The sequence below is a fragment of the Hippocampus zosterae genome, chromosome 19 (assembly GCF_025434085.1).
Source record: "Hippocampus zosterae strain Florida chromosome 19, ASM2543408v3, whole genome shotgun sequence".
Classification (NCBI taxonomy): Eukaryota; Metazoa; Chordata; class Actinopteri; order Syngnathiformes; family Syngnathidae; genus Hippocampus; species Hippocampus zosterae.
In genome coordinates, this window is record NC_067469.1 from 5,717,971 (window position 1) to 5,744,866 (window position 26,896).

A 26,896-nucleotide genomic window follows, 5' to 3' on the forward strand; every position below is an offset into this window, starting at 1 on the left:
TTATCGGCAATGTTCTTTTATTAAAACATCATCGGCCTCTCGCTCGTAAATGATATACAGCATAATCATAACAACGATATTAAGAACAAAACAAATCATAATGAACAAAATAAAAGTCTGTTCGCCTTGTTTAAGTTGCTTTTTTTTTTCATTTGTCACTCTGATAATTTATTCTTTCATTTCAAGGTTTTGAGACGTTTAGAGGAATGTACAGTTGAGAAAAAAAAATCACCAACTCCCTTTTTTTCCCTTTTTTTTTTAACCTGACATCAACAAATAGTTTAATCCCATTTGAACTTCACACACCAACAGACACACTTGTATTACAAAATGATCCGTCATAAACAAATCACCACCCCGGTGGTAAACAAGCACACCTTTTGCGCGCACTCGCAGGCATACGTTATACCGAATAGCGTGCATGCTCTTTCGCGCTCACGGGGGCGATGCGCTCTGTGTGTTTGCGTGCGCAGTCGACGGTCCGGTGCTTGTTTTACTCCGACCCATAGTTCCAAATCGCCCGAGGCGTCGGCTTCTGCCGAGTTACACAACACAAGCGCACGTGGCCGAAGCGCAGGCCGCCTGCTCGCCGTGGCCATTTGTCACCATCTGCTCCTCTTTTGGAGGCAAACGGGGAAGCTAAACGTTCCCTCGTTTGGTGCTGGTACTGGTGACCTTTAAAGAAAAGAAAAAAAAAAGACACTTACAGAGAGAGGACCAATTTTTACACGACATCAATTTCCCCGGCTGCTGTGTTTGGAGTCTCTCAGCACAGTCTGAACTTTTAAACACAATACAGTGGTACCCCGGCTTCGGAGTGTCATTTCTTCCAAGATGATTTCTTCCGTATATCAATTTTTTTTGTTGTTGACGAACTGGGAAAAACTCATTCGAAGTTACCAAAGTGGCGTTGTCCGATTTCACGTTAAATTCCGCGACGCCATTTGATGCGAGACGCCGGCGGTCATGTGTCAATGGCGTCCTGCGGCGGCGTGGGTTCGTGCGGCAAAGCGGTGGCGTTGGGCAGCGTCTGCGCGTGGCCCACCGAGTTCTGCTGCAGTTCCATGGCCATGGCGTTCTGCGGATGCGGGAACTCCTTGACCTGCCTGCGGTACTCCAGGAAGGTGGACGCCTTGGTGGCGATGGCCACCACGTTCTTGCCCACAAAGATGGTGGACACGCGGCTGTCCTGAAACAGCACCATGTTGACGCCTCGGATCAGGATGGTGACCACGTTGATGGTGACCAGGCTTAGGACCGGGTAGAGCATCATCTTCTGGGGGGTCACGTGCTCGCCCTGCATGCTGATCTCGCTGAGCGACACGCAGGGCAGGATGAGGAGCAAAATGTAGCAGTAGAAGAACATCAAGCCCTCGGCCCAGATGGGGAGACCCGTGCGTTGGGGCTCCCACAGATTGGCTTGGATGTCCAGGAGATCCAGTAAGTCCAGCGCCACCCAGAACAAACGGCTTCGCATGTCCTCCTTCCTACGGAAAGTCCTCACGTATTCCATGCTGTCCAGCGCCACCAGAACCAAGTACAAACCCGGCACGCACACCGACAAAAGTAACGTCAACGCTTTCCGCGCCACCGTCTCCAGACTCTTCCTGTCGGCCTTGCAATTCTGGAAAACAAAGTAGAGCTTGATCTCCAGCACGAAGATGTACAGGAACCAGAGGATCATGGCGTAGCCCCGCCGAGCCGTGCGCACCTCGGCCCCGACCCACACCGCCACGTAGCGCAGCACGATGAGGAAACACACGTCCCCCACCAGCACGATGATGCACACGCCGATCTTCCTGGGACCCTGGTTCTGCTCCACCAGGTAGGCGTCCATCAGGGCCATGCTGGTCATGATGACGATGGTGGTCAAGCACACGTGGCGTTTGTCGGGAGGCGGCAACACCATGGCGGGGGCACCTCGGGGGGCTCTCACTCGCACGTTACACCTTTAACTCATTCAGTACCGGCCAATTATGGACCAAGTCTGAAAAGACGTTTAAAAACGTCTTTGGGAGTGGATGAGTTAAGGGGCGATCGCCTTTCGCCGGGAACGTCCCGCTACGTGGAGGCGGAGCAGAGTGCGGAATGAGCACGCCGGCGCAGGAACATCACTTCGTTACTCGGCGCGCTTCCATCGATTGAGCGGCGTTCGCCCCCCAAAGCGTCAGTTCTCAGGGCTCCTGCGGATGGCGCTGCAAGCGTACGAGTGAAGGGAAACGGTGGAGAGAGCGAGGAGTCTGCAGTGGCCCGGAGCCTCCCCGCCTCCCGGAGCCGCCATCAATCACCAAGACAGCAGGTCAACGGCCCGTGAGGCCTTGCGTCCTACGCCGACATCCCCGTGGGGGGGCTCTTGGGGGAGGTTGGATATCCATCCTTGCCACTCGCCAGCCCTCCGCCTCCTCCTCCTCCTTCTCCTTGCCACGTGGCAACTTCGCAGCCTGGAGGAAAGAAGATGAAATGAGGAAGATTCGGAGGGGGTGGGGGGGTTGATGGAAGGAGAGAGCAATGGCGGGATCGGAGGAGGAGAAAGAAAGCTGTCAGCACCGCGGGGTTTATAACACAGTTGTCATTGCCAGCAGCGATCGCACACGCGAGCAGCCAAGTGATGTGTCAGCTTGGCACCGGTGCATATAGGACAAGACGAGGTATAAGAAGATTGCTTCACCTCTCTCTCAAGAGTATGTCATGTGTCTCTGGTCATCTAGCGGCGCGCCTCCTTATCCTCAAATGAAATTCCATTTAGCGCACTGCACCCAGCGGTGTCATTTTGAGAGCAAATCCAATAGAAGAGCTCATTCACGAGTCGCATACAGCGGCGACTTACCCTATATCGTTGTTGTTTTTGGGGTTTTTTTCTGCGCTTCATTTTTCCGTATCATTACCCCCGCACTGCGCTTTCAATTTGAGCCCGCGCAAATGAATAAACAAATAGTTCATTTCCTGTGTGTCGAGGGAGTGGCAGTTTCCAAAGTCAAACATCTGCTGCCGCTGCGGTTAAATTGTAATTGTTCGTTTGTGTCTTGGATGTTAATCCAAGACCCGACATTGGCCCTGATTTGAAACAACGCTGAAGAAAATTCATGATGACATGTCGGCCTGCCACTGGATGAAGTCACGAAAATATAGTCGTCTTAGTGGCCAGTGAACAAAATACAGCATCAGTGGGAGAAACATGTTCACACCTTCCATTCTCCAGTAGATATTGTAATTCTCTATGTATTCTCTATGTATTTATTCTGTATGTATGTATGTATTCTCTCTAAATATGGCGGCCCGGTAGTCCAGTGGTTAGCACGTTGGCTTCACAGTGCAGAGGTACCGGGTTCGATTCCAGCTCCGGCCTCCCTGTGTGGAGTTTGCATGTTCTCCCCGGGTCTGCGTGGGTTTTCTCCGGGTGCTCCGGTTTCCTCCCACATTCCAAAAACATGCGTGGCAGGCTGATTGAACACTCTAAATTGTCCCTCGGTGCAAGTGTGAGTGCGAATGGTTGTTCGTCTCTGTGTGCCCTGTGATTGGCTGGCAACCGATTCAGGGTGTCCCTCGCCTACTGCCCGGAGACAGCTGGGATAGGCTCCAGCACCCCCCGCGACCCTAGTGAGGATCAAGCGGTTGGGAAGATGAATGAATGAATGAATGAGTCTTCCTTTGCATTACTGTTTCTGGCTGTCAAATCTACAAAGTTACAATGTGAATCGTTGATTTAAAAAAAAACTAATAACAAATACAGTAAGTGAAAATAAAATATACACAAAAAAAATCTGCAGGGCTTGTTCTCATTCGGTTTGCAGATTAAATTGGAGCCAATCCCAAAAGTGAGAATGACTAAAGAGACTATATGTATGTTGATGTGAAAATTCAATATCTCGAGTAGTCTTTCGTAAATGTAAGGTTGGTATTTTATTTCTTATAACGTCAACCGCCGTGCACCAAAAAGTGTGAAGATGAAATGAAAGAATCAATAGTTTAATTTGGCGACTGTGCGAATGAGAGAGGCATAGCCGCGCAAAGAGCCAAAAGCGCCGTAAAAATGCAAGCAAAGCAGGCAATTGCAACTCGAATACATCCCTCCCTCTAATTGACCTCGCATACACACCCAACCCACACTTTTATAACCATTAAGACAATTGCATTCTTTTTAATTATGCCGTTACGCGCACTTCCGAGCCGCTCCTGAACGCATCATTAGACTCCAATGCACGCACGCAAACGCAGCAGGTGTTCCGACGTACGTAATGACGCTGGTCGCTGCTGAGCCGACCTAATGTTCAGCAAACAAGCCATGTAAGTTGAGTTTAAACTGTTACACGTCGTTAATGTCGACACTTTATGACAAGTTGATTGCTCGCGAAAATAGCCTCCCGCAACACAAAGCAAGGCGTTCCTTATTTTCTGCTCACACGTTCATGTGCTTATCAGAGTTGTGACGTAGACTTCGGCCGTATGTCAGGAATGCAGTGTTGAAATGTTTTTATTGCATTACTGAAGGTGCCGACAGTACATGTCAAGTGTGTCGCTTTATAATTACAAAGTAACTGTAGAACAACCTTCCTTCTAAGTATTTCTAGGCCATCTCATGCGAATTGGAATGTAATGTTGCAAAGCGAAAACCAAAACGTATGCGTCAAGTTGCCACAAAGAGCACTCATGCTTGGGCTCAAGGTCCATTTATCAACACCCACTAACCAACTATGGTTCCTTGTCTGATATTAAAATTATGAAAAGAATTATATATGCATTTGTAACTTAGGCATCAGTAAGACTGCACACCGGCATATGTCCTGTAAGTATTGACGTTAAAGCAATTTGCAATTGAAATGAATGATGAGTCAGTATGTGTTTGACTGAAAGAGCTATTCATGTATTTTTTAAAAATATATGTATTTGTAGAATGATCTACTTTGATTTTTCGCCGGAAGATCATTTTTATTTATTTATTTTTAAAAAATAACTTTTGAAATGCAAATGAGTACTTTGACTTCATTTGACTTTCCATTTCCCCTCTTGGTGTGATACGAGAAATTTACAGAGAATTCAGATAAAAGCTAAATTGACTTTGTATGGTTCGAGGTGGTTTCATATATTTCTATTCCAAGTGTTTAAGCCCCATGAAAACATTCCACTCTAACACTGGATGGTGTCACTGGAACAGTGCCAAGCCGTCGATTTAGAAACCCGAGCATGGAGTTGAATGTGTAAAACCCATTAGGTAGAACACATTTTAAGAGAGAGAGAGATTATACTCGTAAAATTATGATTAATTGGCTGATTAGGATAATACTGCAGATCATGAGCAATGTACATGAAAACTGCACCCTGCATAGAGCCTACGTATCACCTACGCCTATATAAATGACGCTCATTATTTTTTTTCGGAAAGGCTGAGACTCTTCTTCTTACCTATTGAATTGATTACAACCAATGTGATAATACAGGAGTGTGGCCTCGAATTTATAGGCATGCATGAGATGCGTGCGGCGCTCTTTGGAACGGAAAGCTAATGAACTTTGACAGTGAGTCATTATCATTCATTCTTGTTGTCATGTTTTGTTTGAAAAAAAATTATTTTGTGGTGGGGGGAAAAAAATCCACGTGAACTGGGTTTTAATTTTGGCCTCGGCGTTCCTTTGTGTATTTGGCGTGTTTTTAACGTGGGTTTTCTGTAGGTCGTCTGGCTTACTTCCACCTTCCCAAAACATTGCATTGAGTTCATTGAAGTTTCTAAATTGTGATTGGTTGTTTGTCTTTATCAGGTGGTGGGCAATATGAATATGCAGGATTGGTAGTAGTTTTAAATTGTAATATCACCGGTAACCACATGGTGGCACAATTGGCGTAGTTAGGTCCTGTATTACAATCTGAGAGGGCCTTATATTTTTAGATTTTATTTTTGCAAATTTGGAATGATATGCGGGACATGGACTTGAATAATGTTATAATTTTACATGGACTTTTATGCAAACAGCCACAATGACTTTTTTTTCCCCCCAGCAGTTTTGTGCTGTCCTTGAATGCTCCATATGTGGATTAGCATAGTCAATCTTTTCTACATGCATTGAAAAAAAGAGTATGATCAACAATGAAATGTATTCAGAGACCACTTGGACATATTTTGTCCATTTTTTTCCAAAATAATTTTTGTCATCCATCTGGTTAGGAAGAGCGTGGTCCTATGTGGCCTCCTCGTAGCACTGATGAAAAATGGAGTGTATATTGTAGCATGCAGGTTGTTGGTGTAAGCCAGGAGCTTGATGTTAATAAAGTCTTTGAAACGAGAGCTTGAAGTGAGCACATGTTTACACTGGCTAAGTCATTTCCTTGTGTAGCTTTGAACCGATGACTCTATTAACCGATGCCTTCAAAGGCCCTGTCGGCGCTTTCAGGCCAGGTCTCTATCCATCTTGTTAAATCAGTTCTATGTTCACACGACCGTTTACCGCAGTCGCTTCCCCCCGCCAATTAAATGCTGCATTCGAGACCGCTTGGAAATCCTACACACACACACAACACGTAGTAGTTTGGGCGGATTTTTTCTTTTTTGGCATCTTCAATAAGTTTTAAAAGTTTAACTAACAACCTTACAATACAGAGTAGTTTTGGACAATACGTATTTTTTTCTTTTTTTTTGTGTGTGTGAGAGAGTATTTTTTTCATTCATTCATTTTCCGAACCGCTTGATCCTCACTAGGGTCGCGTGGGGTGTTGGAGCCGATCCCAGATGTCTTCGGGCAGTAGACGGGGGACACCCTGAACCGGTTGCCAGCCAATCGCAGTGTAAGTATTTCTATCTCCAAATTTCTCCTTAGTTCTCCTGATTAGGTCCCGAATAGGTAGCATCCTGACCGCTTGCCACCCGCATAATAAGCATTGCCTTCATTGGACGGCTATTTATTTTTCCGTTTGTGCGCTTGGCTCGTTGTCAAGAAGTGACAGATTGCCTTGAATCCGGCCAAAAAAGCTCAATCGAACGAGCGCTCAACGCGCAAAGTCACCGCACAGTGACGGTGTTGCGCATTGTTTCAACCCAGACCTTCTCTTCCCAAATGTTTACTGACAGGATTTAGTTTTTGTGGGCTGGCTGTTGATCCCATTATTCACAGTCTGGGAACTGCCAAATTGTAATAGCACCCCCCCCAACCCCACCTTCCGATTAGAACATGGCAAAGTGCTCCAACCCAAATCACTAAACGCAGCTTGCGCTCATGCCTGGAATCACTTTCCAATGTTTTGCCAATCGTATTCAAATGGCCCCGAAGGGACCGAGCGTGGCCGAGTATTGACCTTCACGTCACGGTGTGTGAAGGTACGTTCGAGCGCACGGCTGTAAAATAAAGCATCATCTATCACTGAGCTGCCAGGGCTTCTTCCAAAATGAAATGTGTGTCTACGTATCGCCGCTCGTGATATCTTGACACGGTGGGTTGTTGCTCGCGTCCTCTCGAAGCATTTCCACCAAGTGGTGCAGGCCCGTTAACGACGGTTAATGAATTCAACAGTTCCTCCATTGTGCTGGCAGCGGAGATCAATGCGGGGCAAATTCGTAGCTTTTGAGCTCTTTCAGCCTGAGTGGATTTTTCCTCAGTGTAGATGCGTGCTTGTGGCCTCAAGTCTTTTTTTTTCTTTTTTTGAATGAATTTGACCATTTCAATGGAGTACCTGAGTGATGGGCATGAGCCATCGACTGCGCGAGCCAGTCTAATTGCAAAGTATCGCCATCCGTCAGGAGATTCGAGGCGGTCACCCAATTTTACGGGCAAAAAGGACATTCATTGTCTTTTCACTCTGTTGTAACCCAAGTTACACTCGTGTAGAAATGTCGGGCAAATAGTCTGTGCAAGTGCTGCACAGACTATTTTGTCAAAACCTAGAGTAGTCTTTTTTTTTTCTTGCTTGCAGTCATATTCTCATGGCTCTCGAAATTAAAAGGTTATGACTTCATTCCAAAAGCTGAGTCACTCAAGTCAACCCGCAAATGTCATCTAAACTTAGAAGTCAAATCAAACGTAAAAAGACACAATATGCCAACATTGACGACGCATTCTCCTTCGGGGGTTCAACTTGTTCCCCGAGGGGATGATGAGAAAGTTAGTCAAATATATTTTCAAACGTGGCTGTTTTAGAAAATTACACAGGAGACCCGAGATTCAAACCAAGAACCTTAAAACTGTGATGTGGACGTGCCGACCACGGCTCGCTGCCAACGATCGAATTATTATGACCCGATTTTAAAAAGGATCATCAATTCCCTCTCATTTAATCCAACACATCATTAATTTTGTTCAACCGAGGCCATGGTGATTACAATAACTCTTTTTTTTTTTTTCTTTCAATTTCATTCGAACATCGACGCTTTGTTAACACGCTCCTCCGACACAATCCCCTCACTTCGAATCCCGGTGCGCCGATGTCACAGTGGAACGTGCGTATCGATTTGCCCGTACAATGTATCCATTCAAAGTCCATTCAAGCATCAGGATAAATTATGCAGCAATATCCACTTCTTGTTCTGCCAGTAATTGTCTCCCTGACTCCCACCATGCACTTTGGTCACACCCCCCCCCCCCACCACCCCCAGCTCCCGCCACCCTGGGGGAGATTGGCATCCATAGTCTCATTCAAGTCACGCCGCATGACTGCTTGCTCGATTTCACTTGAGAGTAAAATGACTTTTCAAAGACAAATATTCGGTATTCATCATGTGTGTCTCGCCCCAAAAAATAATCAGGACCGCGCCGTGCCTCCGGAAGTACAACCACGTACGATTCGATTGGTAACGTTGCTAATCAACACGGGGAATCCCACGCTGCACGTTTTGTTCATAAGCTAGGTCGCGGCGGCAGTTAGCTTCCCACGGTTCGTATTTTCGATGTATTTTGTGGGAAAAATGTGGCCGTTATCATGACATTCATGTTATTTCGGCGTTCATTGCAAGCCAAATCGGTAAAATGGATGACGTGAAATCGGGACTTGGAAATGTGAACGTTATAGGGGCTGAAAACGTAAACAGGCACATCATATTAATTCGCAAGACTTCATGAGTAGATTTTGCATAAAACATACACGCTCCTGTCACCTTCAATATGTCGTGGGAGGCATGAAGAACACAGCAGGGGTAAAAAAAAAAAAAAAAAAAAAAAAAGACGGCAAGGGGGATGAGTGGAAAGAGATGCAGCAGAGCAAAGGTTGCTGTTGCACGTGATTGATTAAAAGGCCAAAGATATGCGATACGGAGAGGATTTGATGCGCTGCTAATGAGGCGCGAGTTAAAAGGGATTGCTGAGCAGAGGATTTAAATATTAGCAGCCGAGGATTAATGGCGGGCAAAGTGAGAGATTTCCCTTTCAATAAGTCATGTCTGGAAAATCAAACCTCTCCGAAAAGTAACGAGAGGAATTGCACTGATGGTTTAAGAAATGCATCTCTATTTCGTGGATTAATTTTATTTACGTTTTTCGAAAAAAAAAAAAAATTCAACATTTGAGATAACCGATTTGACATAACACAAAATTCTTTTGAAAAAAAAAGCCTCAACGGGCTTCTGAATCTGTATCGAGAAATGCCTACAGAGCGACACAGTAAATCAGCGGTGGCTTGACAATGCGGGAAATGAATCATTCTATTCCATTTGCAAACGTGCCTATGTCGAAAGAGGCCTGGCTGTCTGCCATCTCGTCCGATCCCAGCGCAGCCGCGCGCTATTTGCTCGGTGCGGCAATGGAACAAAGCCTGGCGGTCCGACCAACAAATTGTTTCTTGGTGCAATTCCTCTAGGCGCCAAGAGAAATCGGTCTGCCATGGAAATGTGGCTCCTCTCTGGCTAACTAGCCGACTGGGGAACCGGAGGCCGGGCTTTCCGGATAGTCTCCTGCGAAAGATGACTTTCGAGACATGATGCCTCCGTTACTTCACATTGGGGGCGGGGGGGTCCGCTTCTGTTGGCGTCGCTGAGCTGCTATCTCCACCGACAACTGTTGGAGTGAGAATAAGCAACGAAGCTAATAGCTAAAGCGCTAAGCTAATAGCAACTAAGCTAATAGCTAAAGCTCACAATTCAACTACCCGCCCTCAACTCTGGTCGCAAACTTTGGGTCGTGACTGATGGAACATATTTTCGAGATGTATTTGCCTCGCAAACCTCTCCGGTATGTGTGGAGGAGATGCGTTGCTGCCACTCACCTTTTCGGTCTTTTCACCACCCGCAATGTGGGTTGGCTAATAAAATAGTCCAGGCTTTTGCAGCCCGGCAAAAGAAAAGTTGACAGTGGAAATTGGCATCCTGGAGCAAGAAATATGTGTTCTTCCTCTGCCGCACCTGAAAAAGGGTTCAGGTGCCTTGACTGTGACTTGCAGCTAATCAATCTGTCACAACAGCTCAAAGGGCAGCCCTCTGAAAAGGAGTAAGCCTTTTCATCCACTGTGTGCAAGAATGTCGCTAGGAAAAAAGAAAAAAAATCCAAACTGCAAGGAATATTTTTTTTCAAAATATTTTCCATAAAAGTCTTTCGTAATATCTTCGAAAATTGGCCTGTCTGGCACATTAACATTTTCCCCAGACGGTACGAACAAGGAATGAATTCCACGGAAGGTGTTAGCCTGTTGCCTCATGAAAACGGTGTGCAGACTTGCTTGACAAACACCGACATCAAAAAGTCGCGAAGCAGGTATGCAGGTCCATTAAGTTCTGAAAATGAAAACACTTTTGATTTCCATTTTCTTTGATTTGTCATTACATAGTCCTCACTTTGGGCTTCTTGAGTGACGATTGCTTCAGCACGTGCCTGGGAGCCTGAAAATGCTTCCACACTGTCCAAGTTGACGTTTTGCTTCGCTCTGTGCCTCAACAAAATGAATAGTGATGCATAAGTGCCGGGATGCTTTAAGTACCTTGTTAGTCCAAAACGAAAAGAGGAAAAAAACATTCAACTGTCCAACTTTGGTCCTCGAGGGCCGCCTTCCTGCACATTTTCAATGTTTTCCTCCTCCGACACGCCTGATTCAAATAATCAGGATCACATTCGGGCTTCTGCAGAGCGTACTGATGAGCTTACCAGACGACGACGTCTTAAATTATGTCACAATTAAGGCTTGGCTATTTGACTTTGCATACCGAGTGATAAATATGCCAAAGGTCTCACTTTGTGGAATCTCTTCATAGTTTACCGGGTGCAGGTAATTAGCATGCTAATTTGCGATACACATTTGCCAGTCATTATATAATATCACGTTTGACTCACCAGGCTGCCATATTGCAATCTTTAGCACGATCAATAGCCCAAACATTCTCTAATAACACTTGTCAACTTGTCCCACAAAGGTTCTGCAAGCAATTAATTGATGACACATTCAGGGCTGCAGAGGCGCCATTAAAGATGTTCAGGTAAACGGTGAGCTGGAGCCGAATCCTGTTTTATGTAGGTCATCGAAATGGTAAAAATAAAGCATTTTGTTGCACAATAATTGACTATTTTTCCCTCTTGTAGAGAGAGGTCATTAGTGAAAGCACTATACCTCATATGCATATATTGGCCTCGGTTGGGAATGCATAACAAGCGGTGTTGATAATGAGTTCGAGTCCCTCAAAATGCCACCATGAGTTTATTTATGCTTTGGTTTCACTCAATTAGGTCTAAAATAATTCAGGGCACGGCCTCCCCTTTGGGCAATCTGATTTTATTTTCCCCCTGACCAACATGGCTAGTTTCTGCTTGCAGTACCCGCATCGTTTGTAATCTCGTTTGACAGAAGCACGGTCGGGATGAACCGCCGTCCATGTTGACATGCAATTGAGTTTTTGCTAATTATAGTGCGCCGCCGTCATAAATAATTCTGGAGTCCTCCGCTATCCCTCACCAGCTCGCTTTCATCGTACCAACGGCACACGCGGGGACACCTACACACATAGAGGCAACGGATGCTATACTCGGATGGTTTACAACAAAACAGGGGGGAGGCAAACGGAGGAGAGGACATTGAGCAGTGCATCTCTCCCTTACAGTTCCGAGCCATTCATAAATAGCCAGTCTACGCTCTGTCCTGCGGTAACCGATTCCATGAGACTCCAGTGCCTCTGCCTCCCCGAAGCAATGCTTTAATAACACAGGCGCTACCAAAAAGACGCAAACATAAAATGCGTCTTGACAGGAGCAGGGGAAAGCAATGGAAAAGAGGAGGCTGAAAGCGACCCGAAAAAAACAAAGCACGCCGGCATTTTAATGATAAGAAACGACTATTTGCACAGTTTGAAAGCACAAAAAAAGGACCTTGCGTGATCACAAACCGAATGTTGACCTACGCGCGTGACACTTGGTCACCGCAATCGGGCACACAATCAGTCAGAACAGAAATAAGAACACAAAGTACATAAAATAAATAAATAAGGATTTGCTTAAAAGTCACTCGATGTGATGTGGCGGAAGGGTCGCTTGAGTCATCGGATAAACTGCAATCGTACCGCCGCCATCGTAATTAGCGCGAGGGCTATCGCTCAGACCTCGGTACCTTTCGTGGTTTTTTTTGTTTTTTTTCATTTACCGCGCCGCAGTTTTCTTTTTGCCGTGATACCTTGAGGGAAGAGTACACCCGATGATGTCAAAAAGACGTCTCACTCTACAGCTGTACCGGGAAAGAGAAAATCAATGCGGCAATGATTGGAATACATATTTTGTTTCTTCGTCCTCTCGCTTTTTCCTGCTGCCGTAAATGCTGACATTTTCCTCCCTCTTCCCCCCCGCCCCCCCCCCCCCCCCAACCATACACTCCCGCTCCGTTGTCTCCGTCTCAGATTCCCTATCTCACCGAGGCTGTTTGACCCGGCCGCTGAGCCTTCCTCACATCCGACAATCTTCTCCCGCTCCCGGTTTTATGATGATGATTGTGGTTCACATCTCCCTCGGGGTCGTGTGTTCGAGGCCGAGCTCGCGCTCTTCGTGTTTACACGTCAAGGACAAGCCATCTGTATCGAACGCACACCCACTTGGATGAAAACCACTGCACGTCAATGGATCAGGATTTAGTTTCAACTACTTTCTGATCTTGAACATGTCAGCCATGTTCACACTGCAGCTGAATTCCGTATTTTTTATTTTTTAGCAATGTGCGGCATGTATCAGATTGATTTTTTTTTTTTTTTCCATGCGGGGTTGTACATGACATTTCAGATTATTTATTTATTCCTCTGCCCAAAATTTGACTCGGGCCTCTTTTATAGGTGGATATTTACTACTACAAATTGAATAGAGTATGTGTATCCTGACCCTGGCGATTTATGACTTAAACTGTTTTGATTGGTTTGCCAGATTCTGTCTAGATAGGCTGTGTTGGCATTGAAATATTTCGAGCCGATTCCTTATCGATTCTCTTAATGATTGCCATTTGGTAAGGAAATGAAACTATACACACGGCATCTTTTGACGTCTTTGTCTTTTCGGGCTGCGGCTATCTAATATTTTGTATTTTTTCACGCACCTGGTGCAAACTGTTGAGTGTTAGCGCAGTCTCAAAAACAATAAAGTAATACATTGATTTCCCCCAACAAGACAGATGGCCGATTCGTGACAGAAAATTGAGTGTAATTTAACATTCATATTATGCCACCTTGGAGAGACACCACTTAGCCTGTTTCACGGATGTGGATTATGCCTGCCGGACAAAATTACCCTGTCGGTGGCCGCCGCCTCTGTTGAGTCTTTTCCTTAAAAGCAGCATGCAAGCACAACCCTTGCGTCGCCACGCTGAAGCCTTCGTTGGCGCAACTGTCCAAAAACGGACTTCCGCAGCGGTGCAGCCCTATTTGCCAAATGCACGACCTCCGGATTTACGACTTGAGCAGATGGCAGAAGTTGTCCGGCTCCGAATGATAAATCGCAGCCAGACATCTCTCGACCCTTTTACTTGTGGAGTGTTGATGAACAAAACGATGACTGTCATGGCTTAAATTAGGCTGTTGAGATCTCGGCTCGTAAATCGCGCGGATGGTACGACAACCCCCCTGCAGCAAAGAGCCTCCTGATGTAGCACAAAGTGCTGTTATTCCTTTTGGAACATGCTAGTGGGCGCTGCGTCTGTGTCAGCCAAGGGGATTAGAGTCATAAAACTTGGCGCTGAGATGACGTGAAATTTCACCCCGCCCGTAAAAATCTCGGCGGGGTGCTCGTGCCGTTAACTGTTTGCATAAACAACAGAACATCATGATTGCATGTGCATTTATCTCATAAACAAATCTATGCGGACGTCTGTTACGGTGTATGACTTATAAACCGACGACCGATAAAATATTGACATGTTTGGAAACGTTTTGACGTTTTCATTCAGGTTCTTATTTATTCTGGTGACCTGTGTATTATATGCTCATTTTATGTTTTTGTGTTGCTCAGCATGCATATATTAGGGCACTATTTATCTTGTGTGTGTGTGTGTGTGAGGGTATCTGGACGACAGTATCTCCAGAACGGGCAAATGGAAAAAAAACGGGGACAATGAATGACATTGACAGGCGACATGCGTCAGAACGTCTGTTGTAAGGACAGCGAACTGATCGTTGATAGCAGATGTGTGTCTAATTGCGGCGGGGTTGGGCGCCCCGAATACGTCCGTCTCCTCCGCCTCTGCCTACCAGCGAAGCACACCCTCCGCAACTCCCAATCACTGCCTCTAATTAGAGGCCTTATCTCTGCCAATCACGGCGCCTTTTGCTCTTTTCCACGGCCCGCTGCGCATTTAGCGGGCTAACAGGCGCAGCCGAGGAGGCGTGCTGGTCACAGAGGACAAGAGAGAGATCGACAGGGAGGAGAGAATGAAGTGGCGTGAGATGCCGGATGACTTGGAATGAAGAGTAATGGGCTCCATTTAGCAGATTGACACATTTTGGGGTTATTTCGGGTGAAATGAATGGTTTTAAACCCGTACTCATTTAAAAATGTCTAAAATGGTAGATGGTTTGTGAAGCCTCATTTCAGTTTAAAAGTACGTCCGAATTGAGAGCCGCTTCCCTTCAGTGTCGGACCGCGTTGTGCCGCAACATGCCAAGCAGCGCAGAGGTCTACTGGAAGAGATGCGTCACAATTAGGAGCAAGACGAAAAGGCAGAGAATGTCCTCTGGCAGGCCACGCTCTAGTAATAGTTTTTGTCCCCACAGGGCTCAATCCCTGTCCCCCTGGAGTTTCTTATAGTTAGTATAGTATCCATAATACATAGCTGCTTTGGGTGTTTTTTTTATAGGGGGGGGGCGCTGTAGCTAAGTCTACAAGGACATTTGCTTTGGGTTGAAATTGTGTCTGCTCGTCAGTCACTCTTGAGCAAGGCCCACTGACAGTTTTTCTTCGACTTCATGTTTGCTATGCTCGGTGGGAATTCGTTCTTTTCCCCCCGAATAGCACGCATTCCGTTTTGCCTCAGTGGGCTTGAAGACGCTCCCCAATTAAGTCGTCACAATTGATTAGCATGCCCATCTCTAGTGGAAGCAGTAGTCGTCTTTTTAAAAATTGTTTTAGTTCTGCTGCTTCCAAACTGGGTGCAATGAAAACACGACGTTCTTGTTGTAAAGTGACGCAATCTCATTAGGATTTGCTTACTTAGCCACCGGCTTTACTGTCTGGTATTAAAACTGTGAACGGCACGGTTCGTATTGACACCGGGGGTAAGAGCATGAGCGCTTCCCAGGCAATATTATAGCCGGCTAAAGTAGGTTAGAAGAGGTTGCCATGGCAATGAAAGAGACACTTCTCTTTAATTTCAGGTGATTAGCTGTTATTATAAGGTCACATTGCTATGTGATTCTCAGAGTATTTTTTTTTTTGGGGGGGGGTGGGCAGGTGATTGTAGTGATTATCGACGGGACAATTTGCAATTCAAGGGATTCTGAATAGATCCATTAGAAGATTTTCGTGCTCCCTGTGCTTCAGTGTGTTTGAGATTTTGTTAGATCATTCAATTCTTGGGAGATGTGAACCGGAAAGAGGTTGTGAATTTGATGTGAAAAAAATTTTTGATTCAAACAAAGGGACAGACGTGAAACTGTCCACGGAGATTCTTCAGGAAAAGCAACACAGCAATTGTCTGTCTCCCTTTCTCAATGTCTGTGCATGTTTGTTAGGTCGGGGAAGCTCTTCAAAATCAATTTGAAGGAAATTACAATTCAGCCAGAGTTGCATCTTTAGGTTTTGTAATTTCACCTTCCTCCTTCAGCGCCTTTATCCCAGAGCCACTCAGTTCATCTCTGCAGCACAACCCCGGTGAATAATTAACCGCAGTCGTGAGCGGCAAGCCGATGAACGACACAAGCGTTCTATCGTTCCCACACAGACGCACACCTGCAGCGGTGGCGGGCTTTTAAGCTTCTTCCTGCTCCCTCTTTTTTAATCTCACTGCAGTTTTACTTCAGACTAACGTACCGCGTCTGTGGCTCTGACACACGAGACGAGGTCTCGGATGGGTGCGCAGGGCAAAAACCGGCACGTCCACGTGCGACCACGCTGCTATCGCTTCTTTTTAAGCTCAGGACACCGAGGGTGGACAGGCGTGGGAATGATACGAGGCACCTTGGGCCATCCTGCCGTGACACAGAAGGTGACAATCCCGTTAACCTAAACGAACAAAAAGAAGGAACCGCGTCGCGACTTGCTCAAAGAGCCAATTTGGGATGGAAGTTCGGAAACCCAGACGGCGCTGCTGTCAAATAGAACCAGAGTCTTAGCTGGGCTTTGGCGCTAAGACGAGGTATTGATGAACAAGGTTCTCCGTGATTAGTCAAAAGTCTCCATCGGATTTTTTTTTAGAAACGGTTGTAAGGCCACATTAGTAGGAACGCCGTGCGGCCGTTTTGAAGACATCGAGCGATAGCGTTGGCTAATTGATTGCGTTGGCTAATTGTTTGCTAATTGCCAAGAATGCACCGGCCAATAATATCTTGCCAAATCTAGCAGAATGTCGAAGCAAGGCCGACTCGTTTGCATTGGCATGCGGACAAAGCCTCCGGGATATATTTAGCAGACTGACTGAAGACATCTGTTCGCTTCGTCTTCTTCTCGTTCAATATAGTTTGGATTTTGTCTTTTGCTGCATTTTTAATTTGGCAACTGAGCGGAAGGGCAGCCAAGTCTTTGTTGTCGTTTTTAGCAATTTGTCTCGGGTTAGGTTCGGTCTGCCGCGTGTGCGCCGTCGTTTGAACTCGAGCTCGAAATGCTCATGAATAATCCGATATCGAACCCAAAAGTTGTTCGACTTGACAACCGGTCCAGGATGCCTCTCAGCCAAAGTCAGCTGGGATGGGCTCCAGCTCACCGGCGACTCTCGAGAGCAAAAAGGCGACCATGGATGGTAAAGGTAAATTTGAGAGCAGTGAAATTAAATTTGACGCAAGGACTAACCTAGCATTTGTGGTCGCGGTTGAATGGGTCCATTTGGTGTTTGGCTTTCAAATTGGATGAGCACTTTGCTCTGCAGGATTGCATGAACGGGCACATCCAATGCTTGCATAGGTTCTCTCCAGGTACTTCCTCCCGTATGTTGTCAACATTCATGTGCGTTTAACTGAAGTTTCTAAATTGTGAAGTGGTTGTTTGTCTGCTGCGTGTGCCAGGCGATGGGATTGGCGCAAACCAAAAGACTTTTTCCATGAAAATGAAAAGAATTCTGAGCAACCATTTCTTTGGAAGTGCAGCAAAATTGCAGTCACGGTAGTTCGAGCAATTAACAGCTGTTAAAGGTCAATGCACCAAACGGGGCGAAAGAAGAAGAAGAAAAAACGCGGTCCAAATTATGCATTAGCATGGAGACCAGGTCTCCACGTTTTATTGAAAAGGCTTTGTGAATACATTTGAAAAATATCTTTTTCACATTTGTGCGCACTCTTTCATTTTTGTCTTTATTTCTTTCTGTTTTACTTGAGAAGGAAATTCCATTTCATCCATTTCTAATCCAATTCTAAACTCTGAGAGCAGTGTAGGTAAATAAATGCAGCATAATAGCTAACCTGACATTTGCGGTTCCGATTGAAACGGGGTGCTGTTAGCGCTTCGGTTCCAAGTTAGCTCGCGTTTGCAGGACCGCATGAGTGCAAGGACGGCAACGAGCAAACGACATCTGACAAAAAACACCAGCAATACGGGTTACCTTGAATTCTAACCGCTCCAATGAATGTTGAACAACCACAGATAGCTGGAAGTGCCGCAAAATTACTCTGGTCATTAATTTAGGTAATTGATAGTCACTAAAGGTCAACGCACACAAAAGCAGAGATTTCAACGCGCCTCCGTGCTTGTTGCTGGGATGTCGAGACATTGTGAGCAGTTTAACTCGGCGCCGCCGCCTTCATGATTGATCTGCCGGACACGCGTAACGACCGGTGGTGACATTTGTTTTGACCCGCTGTTCGAAAGCACTTGGATTGCAAAAGATTGGTAGCGGCGCGCCATTGTTCCAAATCAAGCAGCCCTGCCAAAGCCTTGATTAATCGTTGGCATTAAAATCTTGACATCTGTTAGTTAATTATTTCCTACCGCTCTGTGGCGACATTTTTGTCCCTCGGATGGATATTCGGGCAGCTTTGGGCTAAGGCGGCTGACGAATAATTTTGGGATCTTCACGGGGCAAAAATAAACTTGACCTTTCCGGGAAATCACTTCAGAGGAAATGAAGAGTCTTAATTCGACAACATGGAGCCTTCATTAGATCGATTCCTATTGTAACATCAGCAAAGGTTTATTAGCGCACTAGCTTGTCACTGCTATCGAAAGAGATCTTGCGAAACTCGCCGAAGCAATTCTGCCTTCTCCCGATTGACCTCTTTGACTCTCGTCGCCCGTCTCTGAAGGCTAAACGGTGACTGAGCAGAGCCCTCGTTCGGCCATTATACAAAATGTTGTGGTCCGCTCCGGCGGTGCGACTCGCCGCTTCCTCCGTCATCTGACTCCGAATCGGCTCGCTTGAAAGTGAGTGACTGCTGTGATCGGGAATCTGAGCATTTTACTTCGCCCAACTTTCCCATTGTGGTTGAGAGAAAAGCTTTGTGAGCCACGAGAGATCTAACGTTTGTCCGGACGGCGTTCGCAAAGGCGTTAACCATATGCCGCTTGTTCCATCGCGTCTCCGCTGAGATGTTGACGCCAAAAAAAAAAATCTGTTGCAACAAAGTTTTAGTCATTAAGAACAGACGGATGCACTACATAGTCGATATTGATCTGCCGAGGGTAAGAATAAAATTCAAAGGCACCATGCCTCTGGGACTCCGCTGCTCGGGTTTCATTAAGCGTAAACATTCCGAAGAAAGAAACCACTTGAAGTGAGAGAACCCAAAGGAAATGGAAAATAAGGGACCCCAACAAAGCCACCAAAACAAGGAAGTCCAAAGAAAAGAAATGCCTTTTCCTTTTGTACATCTTTGAGTAATCCCTTGATGCCTCGGCCAACTCGGAATAAACGAGCATGTTTGCTGGATGATGAAGCTTTCCGGGCTGGCGGTGGCCGCGGCCCGTGTCTCTGGCTCCGACTTAAAACTGTGGGCAGCGGCTTTTGGCCACGCTGCCAGAGAGCCGCGTGGACAGAGATGAAGCGCCCGACACGGCTTCATCTCCGCTTCCAGGAACAACACCCACATAAACGGACGCTTTTGAGCCTTTAAAAGAATCAGAAGGAATGGACGCTTGCATCTGCTCGTATCTGATGTGTACCGAGCCTTATTTACACCGAGCGGTACTATTTAGTCGCGACACAATTGTAATGGCGGTGGGGGGTGGGGGTGGGGGTTGCAAAATAGGTTCGTTTTCTGTCACGGTGCTGGTACACATCAAATATCTCAAGTCAATCGCCACCATGAAAAAGCTCCCCTTGCATCATCCATTGCTTTTTCTTCTTCTACTTGTATTTTCCTGAGATCTAGATTGGTGTGTTTGGAATCACGCGCCTTCGCGTATTGACAAAAAAAAAAAACAGCAGTCAATTGAGAGCTTCATGTGGCAGGCAAGGCGTGAATTATTTGATCATCTTCATTTTCTGGCTTATTGCCGAGTGGAGTGGTCCGCCCAACGCCTATTCACACCCCGCTGAGTTGAGAGGCAAAAGTAATGGTGGGAGAAAGATAGAGAAACTAACTCATCAGTGGAAATAAGTGAGATTTTTTTTTTTTATGTGTTGACATATTTCCATCCACTTTGTGCAGCACATTGAAGGATGACATATGACTGCTGGGTGCGTGTTGATGTTGCCTGTTAAGTGCTGCAAGAAGAGTGCGGCAAAACAAAGGGAGGTGACTTGAGGTCACGGGGAGTGAGGGCTGAAGGCAAAAAGCAAGGAAACGAGCGAGAGAGCGAGCGAGCGAGACAAGTCCTCCACAGCCCAGAGGCAGTGACACACCAGCAGATGTTTCTGCCTCTCAACGCTCTAGAAACGCGCATCACCTCAGAAAACGGCTGCTGCTACTCATCAGTCCAATGGTGCTGGTGGCTGCAGCCTGGCTGAGGCAGACCGACCCCCCCCTCACCCCACCCCCCGACAACTGTCACAACTGATCTACATTGAGGCTGATTTACGCAATTGTTACTGTTCCGGAGCAATAGCGGCGCTAATCCTACAGAGCCAGCCCCATACAGCAGGCTTAAAGGCCGACGATGGCAGAGCTCACCTCATGCTAATTCAATCAGGAGAGCCTTGCTTATCGAGCGCCGCGACACGGTGTGTCGACGAAACGTCTAAGTCCCCCCCGCACCCGGGCTAAGTTGAATTAAGAAACGCGGCAATTAAAACACATCTTGCACAGCTGGAAAAAAATTAAAATTAAAAAAAAAAAAAGTTCAGTTGACATCGGCTCAGTGGAATGTCATTTTGAATCGGGTTGGTCGTTTTGAAAATAAATCATCAGGGGAAGACGGCGTCGACAGCAAAATGCATTTGCGTCCCCCCTCGGGTGAGTCACATTGTTGCATGTGTACACACGGAGCAAAGAATGTTGTTTACTTACTGGACCGTGCCATAATTAATGAACATCTACATCACCGCAGACGGCATATGGAGACGTATGATTGCGTGCGAGCCCCTGTCTGTTACTTCTACCCAAAACATAAATAAATCAACATGTTACACAATACGGCGGCGGAAGTACAATGGATCTCATGCGGGGAACGCGCCGGGTCCTGATGGGTTTCTGGGGATGGTGCTCAGAGCCTTTGGCGGGTCTGCGCCGCTGCCTTCAATCTGTCCCTGATGCAGGAGCATCGTTTCGACTTAAATGGCGGATTTGTTGATTGGCGTGCGGATGAAAAGGAACTCGGTTGGACGGTTGGATGACTGAATTGTCGGATGGCTGACTGAAAAGGTGCGCATGATTAGACGGAGGTCTACGCAGATGAAATGCAAACAGATACATAGATAGATAGGCGGGGGGGCTTTTTATTTTCTCGGCAGTATTTGAAGCATCCTATGAGCTGTGGGACAGACGTTATTTGAGGATTTTTTATTTTTTTTTTGGTCCGTGGAGGAGACTGTGGCACTTGAGCTGATGTATTTGCCCATCGCTTGTATGTCTCTGATAACTGCTTGCCTGGAGGGCTACAACGGCTCCAATATTTCACTCCTATCCAGCCTCACTGGCACTCGTTTTTTTTTCCCGCCCCCAAGTGCGGTGCCAGAGTGTACGTGTTGGGATACTTATATGGGCGGTTAGAACATGTCGGATTGGTCCGTAAGTGAAACTCCACGGCAGGATTGCTTTGGCCAAATGTGTGAGATGTAAAATAAAAAAAAAATAATAATAAATAAATAAAGTCCAGTTTTTAACTACTCTGCGGACGAGACATATTTTATCACCCCCCATAAAAACCTTGTCGTCTCACTCGACCTGGCGGTTATTAGTCAAAAGTCGCGGTGGCACTTTTGTTTTCTCTCCTTGCAACGCTGATTGGCGATCTGATTTGCAATTGTCCACATGTCGTAACTCTGCTTTATTGGCTACTTAACACCGAAGCAACCGTTTATTTCCCCAAACCACCTCTCCTGTCCGATGTACTTGGGCACGTAATCGTTTTGACCTTCCCCTTGCGTTGTGTTTATTTCCGCAAGACTAATTAAAGAGAACTTACTTTAAGAACCGCATGTGCCGGAAGCTCACGTTGATGAATGTTAATGACCGCATAAGCTTTTAGAATGAAAGATTGACGCCAATATGCGCGCTCTTGTAAATCTTTGTCCCGAATCGGTAAATGTATAAAATACCGTTTAAGCCTTTGTGATGAGAAAATTACATTCCGACGTCGATTTGAATTGGATTCATTTTTCCTCCCTTAGCCTACGCAAGACATTTCAGGAGTTTGCGTGTTTGCTCGTACGACGGAGTTGATCAAAGTGCCGTTGCTTTGTTTTCCCCTCTCCCGACAAATGCCGCGCTCACGTTCGAACGGATCACCAAGCTCTCCATAATGGACGCCTTGTTAACAGGCTGAGCATTTCTGATCTTTCTAATTAAGGCGGATACTGTATTTGCAAAGAAGTTCCAACGTGCGATGCCCAGAGGCTCCTTTCCCCGTGTGCCTCTCTCGGGCCACATTAGCGTATAGTATGGCTGTTATTGAGCGACTGTGCCATTTGGCCATGCAGTGGAAGCCATTAAGGTCAGGGAGATTTCCAAAACGGGAAACCAGGGGCTGGAAAACCGTTGCGCAAATGAAATATGTGCTGTACAAATTGCACTCGGTGTGTCCGCCGATGATGACGCCGACAACTTTTCCGCCATATGGCACGAGCAGGCGGAAATGCGGGATAAGACGAAGGGGCTCTCGTTTAGCTTGCCCCTGCTAACGGGCGCTGTCGAAATTAGCGATCGCGTTTGATGTTCAGAGCGCGGAGCTTTCAAGAACGCGGCGGGTTTTGGCCTGCGTTGACGGCCTCCCACGATGTCTTCAGACGATCATTCAAATTGGCCTGCGGTTACTATGCAGCGGTTGATGCAGGCGGGGTCAGGGCCCGGGATGATTGGTGATGGGGGGCTGGGGGGGGGGGGCGAGCGGCTGTCTCGGTGGCTTTCTGCTCATATATTTATAGCGATACTGTATTTAATTGAGTTTCCAGCGGGTGGGCTGAATTTTAAGGAGCCCCGTAAATGGAATTGGAGGCATGCAGAAACACAATCCGCAGTGCAATAAGCATGCAGAATGCACCATCGTGAGAAGCGGCTCGGCTTGTAATGAGAGCAATGCAACGCCTTTGAAATGGAACACGGTGGCCCGCAGTGTTTTGGATGCCGGGAAGTGTGCGGCTGACCTTAAAGTTGTTCTTTGAAAATGTTAATCAATTCAAAGACTGGGAACCTCTGCATTGCTACTGATAGCGATGATTTAATCAAGTGCAGAAAGCTAAAGTCGAGCAGGGAGAATGCGTCTGGTGTACGAGGGGAGGACCTTGATATGTGCACTTTGGTGAGATCAATGCACATCTTTGCATTATTATTTTTTTTTTTTGCCCTTCAAATGAATCGTGACTTCAAATGCATACAGAACTGTCCCATTAAACTCCACCGCAAACTTCATCTTTGATGATGTAATATCCTTTCGGCAGGATGTGTCGCAGTCAGTGTGTGGTACCGCGACGTATAAGCCACCGAGTTGCACTGCCAGTTCCCCCCCCACCCCCTTGAGGGAAGAAAGGCAGCTTTTGCTTGGAGTGAGGTATTTATTTATTCAAGTGGACGGCTCAGCAATGTATCTGTTAGAGCAGAGGCCACTTCAGTACTGTATTTTATCTTTTATAGTGCGAGACAGTTGAGAGCACATGCCCCTGAGGTGAAAAGATTCCATTGCCAAGGCGATGAAGGCGTAGCCAAGCGTGCAGCTTGACTCCTGCGGGGGTCAATATTCAAAATTCATTGCGTTTATCGGATCATAAATTGAGCATGATAGATTAATTTGCATTGGGCCGCCTCATCAGCCACAAAATAGAAATGAGCAACCTCCAGACCGTCGAGCCCGGCGCTTCATAGCCCAGAGGGGGGGAAAAAAACCCTAAACTGGCGCCTCCAAATGTGATTTCTTTCAAGGACACTGGGGTGGAGGACCGTGGACACATCCCCGTGACGATTTGCACTCAATTCATGCCACTCGCAGCTTCGAGCCGACATATCGGACAACAGTTAACAGCAAGACGAGTGTTATCACGCGTTGAATGTAATCAAAGATTCTAATGAGCGTCATTAAAATTGACACTGCTAAATGCGGGACTTGATGTGAAAATCACTGTGGGTTTACACTGTCGGGGTGGGGGGTGGGGTGACTGTGTTTTCTGAGCCATCAAAGCCAGTTACAGTGCTGTAGGCTAAGAGCAGGAGGGTGTGTGTGTGTGTGGAGGGGGAGGAGGTGGGGGGTGTCACCTCTTATCCAGAGCGAGCCTGGCATGTGTATTTTTCCTCCCTTTTATAGAGTGTGAATTCATTTGAGAGTGCAAAACAGCTGCAGCACCGCAGCAGGGAGGCGAGTGAGATGCGATACCGGGTGGCCACCGCACTCGGCGTTCATGAATGAAAAGGTCAAGTATTTAATCCCAGCTAAAAGGTTCGGTAAGAATTAAAATGGTGTGAAAATCCCCATGTGGTGTTCGACACATTGCGGCACTCGACTATGGCGGTGATATCACTGTTCCGGGCTCCCCCCCACCCAAAAACGCCAAATAACAGTGATACGAGTGAATCTTGTGCACCGGCGCACCCATTATGTACACCCCTGCTTATAGCAAAGAAGTCATTGGGCTTTATACGGATTGCGAAGCGGCGATGTATACGTACGTGCTCGTTTTTTCAAAATCAAATCATCTGATTTTTAGTTGTCAGGGTCATGTTGAACAAATACATTTGGAATTGCAGTGTGTTTTGAAATCATAATTGGCGTTTCCTTGAGGAATTAAACGTTGAATAAAGGGAATTCCGAAAAATCTTAGGACTGGGGTGACGTTACGGGCAAATCTTAGTATAGCACTTACTTTCTTTCATTCATTCATTCATTTTCCGAACTGCTTAATCCTCACCAGGGTCGCGGAGTGTGCTCGAGCCTACCCCAGCCGTCTTCGGGCAGTAGGCGGGGCGGGGGGCACCCTGAACCGGTTGTCAGCCAATCGCAGACTTTCTTTCATTTGATTTATCAAATACTCACTGTAATTACCACAATACTCTTGCACCGGGCACTGGCTTGCGTGCATATTCGGATTGCGCCTCCGCCCTAGGACAGAAACTCTTTTCGGAACTCGGTTTCGGAACTCCTGGAATCAGCTGACATGACTCCGGTTCATCAGCCTGTGTGCAGCAATCGTGACTGTCGTGTAATTAGGATTTCATTGATGCCATATTTTAAGTCTTAAGATCATCCAACAAAACTGGAATGACACGGCTGACGCTGCAGTTTGGCAAACTAAACCCTAAAAAAAGATAAACGGCAAGTCGGCCCCTCATCGTGCATGACGCTTATTTCCTTTTGCATCAAAAATGTTGTTCCGTCTTAATTTGTTCAAAGGAAGACCACGGGTGACTTTCCCATGCTCTCACAGTCACTTGAAAATATGATTGCTGTTAGTAGTTTGGTGGTCGCGGCCAGATTTTTTTTTTTTTTTGCTTGTCGGCGTGCGCGCGCGTGCCCGCGAACGCAGGCGCGAGCGCGCGGCAGACCGGAGGCAAGAGCCGAAAAGAAACAGCTGCAATTCAACCAAACTGACGTGCCGCCGAGCAAACTCGTCCTCGAGAAACCAAGACGTGCTCCAAGTGAAATTGTTTTGGACGAGACGTCGAGCCCGTTGTTCGGGAATCGGTGAAAGAAAAAAAAATGCTGAACGCGCACAAACGCATCGTTTATCATCCAAAGGCAGCGAAGAGGAAAGAGTCACAAACTGGAGCCGGTAGGCGGTGACAGCGATGATAAAACCAGCTTTTCACTGCATTTTTAGATGCATATCTATTTTTTTTCCCTGTCAGTTCAACAGTGTGTTTCATTTTCGATTCATCGATGACACAAACGAACCTGAACTCTGCCGGCTTACCGTCAATGGACGACTAGTCTGTCCAAAGTGTTGAATCTCATTGCAGGCTCAGAAGAGAGGCTTTGTAAATCCGTTTCGAAGGCTGGAGGGGGGGGGGGGGGGGGGGGGGGTAATAATGAAAAAAAATTATCGTAATTTAAAAAAAAAACAGTCCGAAGTAGTAATAACGGCGTTTAGTTACACGTAAGAACGTCCCATGCCCGACACGAAAGAATTCAGACGTACATGGTGAGTCCAGTCTGCAGACTACAGTCAACCGCAAACGCGCTCTCTCTCTCTCTCTCTCTCTCTCTCTCTCTCTCTCTCTCTCTCTCTCTCTCTCTCTCTCTCTCTCTCTCTCTCTCTCTCTCTCTCTCTCTCTCTCTCTCTCTCACACTCAATCTCAACCCCCTTGTCCCTCCCACCCACCCCCTCTCGCTAAACAGGGGGCATTTGCCCTCTTGGCAATGATGTGATAAAGAAGTATTCAATTTGAGTTAATTGATTGCAACAGTGCCAAAACCAAAATCCAACTCCCCTTGCATGTTAAATAGACTAAGCGAGACAGAATCAACACACACACACACACACACCACCCCTTCCGTTTCCATCTCCCACAAATAGCGCTCATACTTTGCGGAAAATAATTGAATTAATGGCCACTTTGTTTAGAAAGCGAAAGCAGCCATCTGGATCAACTTCCCCTGCCCTGTCGCCATTTGCTGTAAGAAGGGAGCAACAGTTTGCAAGGGAATGTGTCATTAAAAAAAAAAAAAATGGCCGTATGCTGTAAATCGAGCTGGTGGGAGGATTAGTCTCTGAACAAAAGAATGGCAGTCGTAATTAATTTGGGACCGCCATTTTGCACGTTATCACACCATCTCCTGGGTTAGTAATTCAATAAGATGGAAATGTCAGG

At 46.5% G+C, this 26,896-nt stretch overlaps 1 protein-coding gene and 1 long non-coding RNA gene across 2 annotated transcripts in view; one reads left to right on the forward strand and one right to left on the reverse strand.

The window, feature by feature from the left end:
• tmem121ab (transmembrane protein 121Ab) lies at positions 1–26,289 on the reverse strand. The gene is made up of 2 exons (XM_052053179.1): positions 25,999–26,289; positions 1–2,441 (listed from the first exon to the last, which is right to left on the reverse strand). Exon 2 carries the CDS (start codon positions 1,907–1,909, stop codon positions 965–967), a length of 945 nt encoding a protein of 314 aa, XP_051909139.1. The 5' UTR covers positions 1,910–2,441; positions 25,999–26,289; the 3' UTR covers positions 1–964.
• LOC127592431 (uncharacterized) overlaps positions 3,769–26,896 on the forward strand; it is a 25,378-nt gene continuing 2,250 nt past the window's right edge. Inside the window, exons 1-2 of the long non-coding RNA XR_007960125.1 lie at positions 3,769–4,284; positions 6,689–6,774. This is a non-coding gene — a long non-coding RNA (uncharacterized LOC127592431). The remainder of the gene's footprint in view (positions 4,285–6,688; positions 6,775–26,896) is intronic.

Excerpts from the sequence above, each read along its gene's own strand:
- tmem121ab (XM_052053179.1), bottom strand. The coding sequence starts at position 1,909 with ATGGTGTTGCCGCCTCCCGACAAACGCCACGTGTGCTTGACCACCATC.